General features: G+C 36.0%; 1 protein-coding gene across 1 annotated transcript; it reads right to left on the reverse strand.

Annotated features, from left to right (window-relative positions):
• Nucleotides 1-2,472: 2,472 nt before the first annotated feature.
• On the reverse strand, nt 2,473-10,349 carry LOC149182568 (formate dehydrogenase, chloroplastic/mitochondrial-like). The gene is made up of 8 exons (XM_089416886.1): nt 9,964-10,349; nt 6,681-6,852; nt 4,657-4,842; nt 4,321-4,523; nt 4,030-4,181; nt 3,768-3,892; nt 3,308-3,420; nt 2,473-3,067 (listed from the first exon to the last, which is right to left on the reverse strand). The coding sequence occupies exons 1-8, from the start codon at nt 10,063-10,065 to the stop codon at nt 2,954-2,956; spliced, it is 1,167 nt and encodes a 388-aa protein (XP_089273012.1). The 5' UTR covers nt 10,066-10,349; the 3' UTR covers nt 2,473-2,953.
• Between the last annotated feature and the right edge of the window lie 615 nt (nt 10,350-10,964).

Genomic DNA, 10,964 nt, shown 5'->3' on the forward strand with positions numbered 1-10,964 from the left:
ATTAATTATAAGCCCATGGTTCCAACTTTGGAGTTTATTGTGGATTCCAAGTCATATTTGGTGGTCCCTTTAGTGTAAAAGTAGTGGATAGGTTCCCTAATGTATTTGGTGAATACCCTAACTTGATATTTTCATGCAATGAATATGTTAACCCAATTCATGGTTGACCTAGGGAAAATTTACTACAGTCCATTGCAAAGTATGTGATCTAATACTTGGAAGGGCACAAGTTGTTATGGATTGAGGTACATTGAGGATAGAGAGTTGATGTTGCATGGTTTTGTGGATTCAAATTGTGTAGGGGGCACTAGTGCTAGGAAGAGCATTTCAAGGCATTGTTTTAGGTTTGGTGTCATGTATGATATAGTAGTTCAATAGGAAGCAAGAGGCAATGACATTGAGTTCAACAAGCACAAAGTATGTGGTAATTTAATTTGCAAATTACAAAACTATATGGATTCACAAGTTGATTATAGAAGTGACAAATTAGGTGTTGTAGTCAACAACTATGTCTTGTCACAATTAAAGTTGCATTAGTGCCTTTGTGAACCCAATGTTCCACAATTGCTCCAAGCATCCTCAAAGATATAATTTAGAAGGGAGTAGTTGTTCTTGAGAACGTTCCGTGAAATTCACAAGTGGTAGAAATTTTGACTAAGCTCTTGGCAAAGGACAGACAAGACTTGGTAGAGAATACTTTTCTCAAAGAGGGAGTGCTAAACTTTTTATCTTCTTTTCTATATAGTTGGTTCTCTTTCTTCATGGCACAACAATGATTATGGATTCATACCTAGATATGTGTGCATAACATTGAAGGGAGATCAAGCTACATGCAACATTAGTCTACTTTAGGAGAAATGCCAGTGTTATATCAACAAGTTGGTGGAGGGTGTGTACATGCCTACAACATACATGCACCAACATTAGTTAAATTCTTGTTTTAGATTTTTGAGAAGGCACAATTTTGTAGGAACATAGGGTAAATTATATTATGTATATTGCATGATGAGGTTGATCTATTATAGAAGAGGGACAAATCCCAAGGAGGCCATACATCGGTTTCTCTTCAATCCAAAGGCTTGATCAATGCAAGTCGTGGCTTAGTCCAATGTGGAGCACTATTCTTAGCAATGTTATCCATGCATGAGGGCACACTAATCTAGGACAATTGGGTTCATTGAGTGTCTATATGCAATGTATCTTCCACTAATATGGTTAGCATAATTAGGTGTTGTACTATAGCAAAGTAATTTTCTTCTTTCAATGAAGTCAAATGTCATATTGAGAGCTCCATATCTCATGTTTGATGTTAATATTTCTAGCAATATGTGTTTGTGGATTGACGTATTCAGAGGTTGCAAATTTGATAAGAGCTTTCATGTTTTAGCTACCCAATGTTTAGGTGAATTCTCTGAGTGAAGAACTTGCTTACAAAGGTCTGAAATTAGCAATGCATAACTATATGAATCCCCATAGGTCTCACAGATGGCCAATAAGTTTGCCTTGCAAGCAAAGAGTCAAAACTCATAATCAAGTTATAACTTGGTTCAACAATAGAGCTGAAGAGAGTTTGTCTTCGTGTAATTAGACAACTCAATGATTTTTAACTATGCTTGCAAGTAGGTCAACTATGGCTATTTCAAAGCTAGGTAGACATGACAACCATCAAGGGGGCTCATTTGATGTGTATATGAGGAGACTTTGACATAGAATATTAATAAGTAGGTCTTGGACCGCTAGCCACTTTGAGAATTACCAACAAAGGCATCAGAGCATAACTTGGGGCACTATATAATCCACACTTCAAGTGCATACAAAATGAGAATTTATGTGACAAAAGTAGAAAACAACATTTTAGAATATAGAATCAACAAAATACCTCTGGATTTTGACTCATAAAATACTTGTAATAAAAGTCTAAAAAGTCCCTATAACATCAATGAAAATATTACTCAATATTATACATTATGATAATACAATATGCATAACAAATAACTCAAAATGCTCAGGAGAAACAGCTTAGCACAATTCCAATTACTTTTATATATAGAAAACATGTCAATCACAAACAACCATAAACAACCATAAACCGACAACAAGAAACTTCACATATATTAATTAAAAATGAAGAAATGTACATTGTCCATTAAGAACGAAACAAACCTATTAAAAAAAATATATCCGGCAATAAATTACAATAGATAACCTGTGCACAAATATAAAATTTGTAATGAAACAAACTAAAAAGATAAAGAGATTATTTTTAGAAGAATTACATGGTCCGAAAAATTTGCAATGAAACAAACTAAAAAGATATTGAGGTTACTTTTATGAGAATTACATGGTCTTATACCTCCTTGCATATGGTCTAATATAGAACCTAGAAGTCCACAAATTAAGTGGAACCCCATTTACCAGAGATTAACCCAAATACTATATATTCACCAAATCAGGCTACATAAACACTAAAAATTAAATACCGAGAAAAGCCAATGACTTGAGTATGGCTATAATCAAGAGAAACTTCAACATAGATTTATCTGAAAACCACACCAAGACAAGGCAGAAACCTGCCCTTCCATACACGAACAAAGGTTCATTTCTCTGCTAGTAGAAAAGATGCATAGCATTACCTGAATCCGTGAGCCAACTTCAAGCGTCAATAGCCACAACGGACTAAAGCGCTGACTTCACTCTATTTTACAGATAGTTTATTTCAAAACTACTAACCTATAAAATCAGATGGAATGAGCTTCATGCTAATCTTCTATCATTCATTCCTGCATAATGCTTTGAAGCATCATTGGTCTCAGGAATGTATTTGACAATTCAATATTTGATGCACTGTTTTATTCGAGGGAAGCGAGCTTTATTCTGGCTCTTGCTTGTTATTCCAGATAAAGCAGCCTTCAACAGGATGAATCATCTGCTTTAGCATCCAACATGAATTCTTTTATAGGTATTGACTGGCCAGCTTTCCTTCCTTCACAATGTAATTCTGCGAAGGGAAATCTTCTCCCTTGAAGTATCTGTCTAGCATATCCTTCGTTCCAGCTGCATACCTTATCTGAAGTACAGATTTTATGAACAATTAGTTAGAAAACTCTCAAGAATATCTCTGTATTTTTTATGATCCTTATTTTCTGCTTCCAAAGATGACAAAAATGATAAATTAATGACAGCATTAAAGCTTTGTGCAATGGAGCATGATGCAATATAATTGAATTTTTGAATTATTTATGAGGTACGTTTGTCAATCAAAGCAATTGCTAGAAACAAAGGGGTGAAATTGGATGAAATCAGACACCTGGGCATCTATTGTAGTCCCAGAGATATGGGGAGTCATGGCATGGTTTGGCATGGAGCGCCATGGATGATCTTTTGGAGCAGGTTGAGGAAACCAAACATCTCCACTGTAACCTGCATTGCAGAAAGTCCCAAGAGTTAGCAATGTACCTGTTTCCATCACTGCAATTTGCAGTTAGCAACGTACTTGTTTTGATCACTGCAATTGGCAAACTAACTTGTTCTAACAAACAGGGGCATAGTTTAGAAATTTAAAACACAGAAAATCGATTCATTGTCGTTTAATTGCCTCCGAGAATGACAAAAGGACTACCAAAGCACAAAAATACAGTTACATTGTTTTATTAGCAAAGTATCATGCTTTTTCTGAATCTGAGAGAAATATTTGATGATGGGACTTCTATGTCCATTATTGACACTGGGAAGGCAATATGAACAGGAGTTGAATAAATGTAACTGACCTCCAATTTGTCCACTTGCAGAAGCATCAGCAACTGCTTGAGCATCCATGATGGCCCCTCGAGCATTGTTCACAATCAATACACCCTTCTTCATCTTGCTGATTTTCTCCTTGTTAAACATTCCCCTATTGTAACCAAAAGGGCAAGAGAAACAATAATTAGGTTTCTGTTCACAAGTTGTACAAAATATAGGTTCTATTGAGATTGCATTCTCTCTGACTGAATAATGGGAGAGATTATTTATGAAATTGTGATAACGCACCTAGTTTTGTCAGAAAGAGGCATATTAATGACAACTACATCACATTTAGGTAGCATTTCGTCAAGATTTGTCTCCAATGTTGCTCCAGTTTCCTTTTCCAATTCGGGTCCAATAGAAAGACGGTCGTGGTAAAGAAGCTTACAATTGAAAGGCTGTACAAAGAAACCACAAAGGAACGCAATTCAACATGTAATGTTTATTATTAGATTGAAATTTTGAAACAAACAGCACGCATAATAATTATCACTGATTTTTTAGAAGTTTGCAACATGAAGTACGTCCTAAGAATACCTTCAAACGCTTAAGTAGTTCTTTGCCAATACGCCCTGCACCAATAGTACCAATAGTTTTCCCTTCTAGATCATATGACCTGTAAGAAATTGCTGCCACTTTCCAATCACCCTCGACAATTTGTTTATATCCAGGCACAAAGTTTCGCATCAATATGAGAATGCGCATTAGCTCATCTTCTGCCACGGACACCACATTACTTCCTGTAAAAATTGTTGAAGAAGCCGTCAGTTAAATTATGAAGAATCATTGCAGAAACTTGTTCATACTAAAATGCCCATAGCGTGAACTTGGTCAACAGGGCAGTGACAAGCGATATAATTTCAGAAATAGTACCTGTAACTTCTGCAACAGTCACACCAGCGGCTGCTGCAGCATTTAGATCAATGTGATCAGAACCAATACCAGCTGTCAAAAGAAGCTTTAAGTTCTTTGCCTTCTTGATCCTCTCTGCTGTCACATAGGCTGGGTGGAAAGGCGTAGAAATCAAAACATGCACATCAGGTATGTGCTTTTCAAGTTCTGCAAAGGAAATTAATTGTGTAAGTTTAGTCCACAGTGGGTTACAATTCTCAAGTGTAGAAGCAATACATTTTGACGATCCATGCTAGCAAGTAGGAAAGGGAAGGCATACAAGAAAATTAATCGATTGGATTGTGGAAACAACCACCCAACTTCACTTGTGAATAACCAGAAGTCATTTATGACTTTGACAAGATATTCTGTATATCTCACTTCTTGAGGCAGCGCATACCATCTAGATTGATTATTCAGGAAATGGGGAACAAAAGGAAGAGGACATAAACTATTCACTCATATCAATAACAGATAACATGATTTTATATCCCAAGGGTTGGCTCTTCTGTGAAATTTCACAGGAGAAAATCTCATTAAATACCTTGGGGTTACCAGCTGGTATTTCAGCTAGCGGTTACTACCCCCGTCCATCCAGAAAAACTGAGGAAGCGGGAGGAAATCTGCAGGGGGTTAGCAAGATGCCAGTACCCTCCCTTGGAACGCCTAAAATGTGGAAGTGAGGGGCAATATTTCTCTGGACCCAAAAAAGAAAGATGACTTCATGTGATGTGGAGTTCAAGTATGATGTTACTACCATGTAATTATACCTCCCAAGTCAAAGACATATCAGTTGAGTTACAAGGCTGTCTCAGGTTTCTAGGGGAACTGTTTTTCATAAATTTTCAAGAAAATTCTACAATACAAGAATCAGCAAGGGTATTTATAGATGGTGCCCTGTCCAATCAAAGAAACTCTACCAAGCAAAACCCTGCTGATACACATTTAGCATTAGCTCTAAATCTTATTCTGTGCTTTTGATGGCTAGTAACTATAGTTAGACAAATGAGACCTGCTAACAATTAGACCACAGTTTATTCATTTATTAAGTCTGGTGTACATAGCTTGATGAGTGTGTCCTAGCACTCTAGTGTTAGCAGATAAAATAAAAAAATCGCAATTCCAAATCAGTTATCACGATTTCAAGTTTCACGGGGCCAATTCGACAGCACAGCGCATGTAGCCTAGTAGGGAATTTAAATTCCATGTTATTACTTCACCAACACAGAGAACATATAGCCTAGTGGTATACATGGATACAGAAAGAAACAGGGCATTTGGGCTTCTAACAGTTTAAAGAGGTGGAGTTTAGCACAGCTCCCTTCAAGTGTTAGCAGATGCATAATCAAGGAAAATTCGGGGAGGCGGAAGCCCCAAGTTTTGGACAAGGAGAGGGAAAAAATTCAGAACAAAATTGGAGAGTAAAAAAAATAAAGATATACACATATTTTGACGAAAATATGTAAGCATTGGTCAGTGCCCTGGGTGCAACAACATGACCTCCCTTCAGTCTGTTTCACAGAAATTAATCACCCAGTAGAGGAGCAATGAACCCAGCAGAGGTAAAAATAACCTAAATTGGGCTGCATGAGGGTTTTTATAGGCCTTATTAGACAAGTTTGATTCAGTCAACTAAGTCATACTCATACTCAGAGGTCAAACTCGCAACAAACTCTGTCAAACTCTGTCAACAAACAAGTTTGACTTGGACAAGTTGAAAAATCAAACTCTGTCAACAACCAAGTTTGACTCAGACAAGTTGGAAAAACACATTTGCTTGACGACTCATTTCAAACTTGGATAATGGCGGGTTCAAGCCACAATCCTGGCAACACTGGAAACTTTCCCTTCTATGTTCTGAAACTACAGATAATTTTAAGTTATCCCCTGCGCAACTTCTATGCATATGATCATGTTAAATTAAGAACTTCAAAAAGACACATTAATTTTATTTTGCAGGAGTACTAACTACATAACAAAGGAAATCACTGCATGACCCAACTTACCACAGTCAGGACCTTCCTTGTCATCTGTCACAATGTACTGGTGACCATTAGATTCCAGCCATTCTCGTATGCCCAAAGCATTCTCAACACACCCAAGAAAGTTTGGATTCAGCGAAGCATATTCATTGGCTTTATAAAAGACTCCAACAATTTTATTACTTCCTGCAGGTGCCTGAAACATGAGACCATATACATTAGAAAAATAGGAAGCAGAGAAGAAAATACAATCTTGTTAATGAGATTGATAATTGAAACTTGATACTGCTCCGGGTTTCCAAAATGTTCAAATCCACAGATGGTGTTATTGAAGGGTTTGATGCAAGAGCTTCTAACATTACGGCACATAGATCAGAATAAATGTAAACAAAACCGTCCTGCACATCATTCATATGATATAACCCTTCGATCACCAATTGGATTCACCATTGAAGAGAGTCCGAACACTAGTCTTTTACAAAAGCATAAAAGTAGATCAATGATCATCATACCGTCAATATATTTGCTGCAAGTCTGGACTCCAAATTGGGTAACCCTCATATGGAGTTTGGATTCTCTGCAAAAGCAGAGTAGGTATAACCAACCCTTCTAACTCAGGTCAGTACCTTACTTACAACTCCCTGTTCAACTCGTTTGTAACTCACTCAACCATTAGGAAAATAGGAAACAAAAAGGAAAATGCAATCATGTTAACGATAGTGATAACTGAAACTTGATACTGCTCCTGGTTCCCCAAATGTGCAAAATCCACTAATGATGTTATTAAAGAGTCTTTATGCACGAGCTTCTAACATTACGGCACATAGATCAGAAGTTAGAACAAATGAAAACAAAATCATCCTGCACATCATTCATTGATGTAACCCTTCGATCACCAATTGGATTCACCATTGAGGGGAGTCAGAACACTAGCCTTTTACAAAAGCATAAAAGTAGATCAAAGATCACGATACTGTCAGTATATTTGATGCAAGTCTGGACTCCAAATTGGGTAATCCTCATATGGAGTTTGGATTCTCTGCAAAAGCAGAGTAGATATAACCAACCCTACTAACTCAGGTAAGTACCTTACTTACCTGAGCCAACTCTTCCTCTCTTTTGACCTTCCTGTTCAACTCGTTTTTGCAACTCACTCACCCATTAGGCAGGGTTCCTTGAACCTGGACTCTGGAGCTAGAAGAGTGAGCAATGGAGGTCAAAACTACTGAAAAGGACCAACATTTCACTATGCTCCAGTAAACCAGCCCTTTTACCTGAGATAAGTACCCTACTTGAGAGAGCATACAAGGTTGGAAAAATCAGATCCCATGACTTCGCATAATATAAAGCCATATGGCCCAAAGATTTAGCAGCTAGCTCAATAATGTTTACTGGACATTTGGCTTATTCCATGCCGGCAGGTGCCCAGTTTGAATTCCACCATAGTGAGGCACATTAGTATTTTCCATCTGGTTTATGAGGGATGCCATCCACAAATATCAAGAAACGTCCCTTAAGTTTCCTATGTGATTTTCCTTGAAAAAAATATAAAATAAAGCTAGAAAATTTGCAATTGGATATATTTTCCTTGGAAAGCAGTTCCTAAGCAGAAGCACATGAAAGAATGTCATAGAAATCAAAGCAGAAGAAAATAAACATCCATTCATAGCTTCTTACATTCTCCATTCCAATTGGGTCATAAGGGTTCATCACTCCAAGAAAAATCAATGATGTTCTGCATTACATAATTGAGGCATTCAACTTATATCAATATAGAATGAATGAATTTTGTACAGAGGATGACTTTTTTCCGAACTAGCAAAGCTCAAGGCTGAAATAAAACGTTTCATGCTTATTGAGCATCAACATTATCATTATCGTTTGGGAGGTCCACAACAACCACTTACGGTTTTCTGATCATCATGGTCTGGTTGCTTACGATATACTAATAACGTTTACAGTGACCCTTGGCCCTGTTGAAATCACCTTTCTTGAAAGGATCCAATAAAGCCGCTCAAAAGGTGTATCAATGGCCAAAAAACTCATTAATATGCCTCTGAGAACACAAGATAAAGGCCTTTTGCAGAAAAATATCAAGATCAGGAAAAATCAAATCAAAATACAATATGCCTCTGAGAGCTCGAGATAAAGGCCCTTTGCAGAAACATATCAAGATCAGGAAAAATAAAATCTAACACAAAAAAGAAAATTATTATCTTGACATTAATAAGATACTTTCTGAGAGCACAAGATAGGAGATAAAGGCCCTTTGCAGAAACATATCAAGATAGGGAAAAATAAAATCAAAACACAATATGCCTTTGTGAGCCCAAGATAGAGGGCCTTTGCAGAAACATATCAACATCTGGAAAATAAAATCTAACACAAAAGAGAATTATTATCATGATATTAAAAGGATAAAGTATCCTATTAATGTCATAACCAGTTTGGTTTGTGGGAGATGACATGTCCTTTTGAAAATTATATATTATCATGATATTAAAAGGACAAAGTATCTTATTAATGTCACAGCTAGTTTGGTTTGTGGGAGATGATGCAGAAACATATCAACATCGGGAAAATAAAATCTAACACAAAAGAGAATTATTATCATGATATTAAAAGGATAGAGTATCTCATTAATGTCATAACCAGTTTGGTCTATGGGAGATGATATGTCCGTTTGAAAATTATATATTATCATGATATTAAAAGGATAGAGTATCTTATTAATGTCACAGCCAGTTTGGTTTGTGGGAGATGATATGTCCTCTTGATGATGGAGGAAAACCAAGTTCCTGGGCTCAAAACCTTCCCTCTCTCACAGACAAAGGCTCTACACTCGCCAGGGTTTGAACCAAATACATGCATGCAATGTGAAACCCTGATCATAGACAGATAGATCTCCCCTCTCTCACAGACAAAGGCTCTACACCCGCCAGGGTTTGAACCATATATATGCATGCAATGTGAAGCCCTGATCATAGACTGATAGATCTTCCAACTGAGTTGGGTATATGCAGAAAAGGTAAGAAAATAAATGAAAGTATCATGATGACAATACTAATTCCATTAGAATGGGGTTCATTATCTCAATAACAAATCAGAGAAAAGCCTTTTAAATAATACCACAAGTAAGAAAAATTGGGAAAAAAAAGTAGGAAAAATCTGCATTCCTGCAGCAGTGAATCATCAAACGCACTTATACTTCTATCTCAGACCGTCATACATGGCAAGCATCATCTTACCCATCTTCACATAAAACCCAACTTCAGTCCCAAAAAAAGAGAGGGTGATCATCACTTACATGCAATTCTCTGACAGACGATGCGATAGAAGAGACTGGGGAGCAGATTGGCCTTCTACTCGCAGCTCGAAATGCAGATATAAGAGCTCTCCTGCTCGCCATGACTAGAAACACCAACTAGAACAAAGAAGAGAAATCTAGCTCAGAAGAAGGTCAGCCAGTGTGGTAGCAATGGCGAATGGATAACGAATTTGGCCCCAGGGGTTGGATTAAATATGTGATTTCTGGTTTCAATTGAATTTGCGAGTCTCGAGATGATGAGACGTATAGGACATCATCAGCATTAGTTAGATTATGGATTTCTTTTACATTACATTACAGATCCTGATGATCCTGTAAGACAATCTTACAAGAATACAGATTTTTTATTATTCTACGGACATAATCCCCAGAATTACAACTACTACAGACACATTTTCATTCGACATTTAAAATATGGTCACTTGTTCCTAATTCACTGAATTTTATAGTTGATGATTTAATTTTAAAGTCGTAGTTTAATCAAACACTATAGAACTTCTTTATTTACCAATGCTTTTCGCGAGGAGAAGTTTAATTAGTATTTTAATTATTTTATTTTGAAAGGTTTTTTTTATTTTTTTTTAGTTAAATTTATTTTAAATTCAGTAAGAATTCATTAGAATCATAAGTTTGATATTTAAATTTTTCATAATGTAAGTGTTTCAATGAATTTTTAAAATATTAAATTTATTTATATATTTGAAAGTAAAATTTAAATAATAAAAAAATAAGATTTAATTAAAAATTATTTTACTAGATTTTAATAAAAAAATTCTAAAACATAAAATACTTAACCAAAACATAATTCAAACTTGTAATTTTAAAAATATACATTTTAATTAATTAAAATCCACTTACATACTTTAAATTGAATAAAATAATAAATACATCAATATAATAAATTGGATTTCACTTAAGTACATTAAAACAGTGATTTTGGATAAACAGTGATTGGGTGCTTTGTTAAGGCACTCCTTGAT

Source organism: Pinus tabuliformis, chromosome 3_2 (assembly GCF_031772625.1).
Source record: "Pinus tabuliformis cultivar Carrire ecotype Pingquan chromosome 3_2, CPIR1, whole genome shotgun sequence".
NCBI lineage: Eukaryota > Viridiplantae > Streptophyta > Pinopsida > Pinales > Pinaceae > Pinus > Pinus tabuliformis.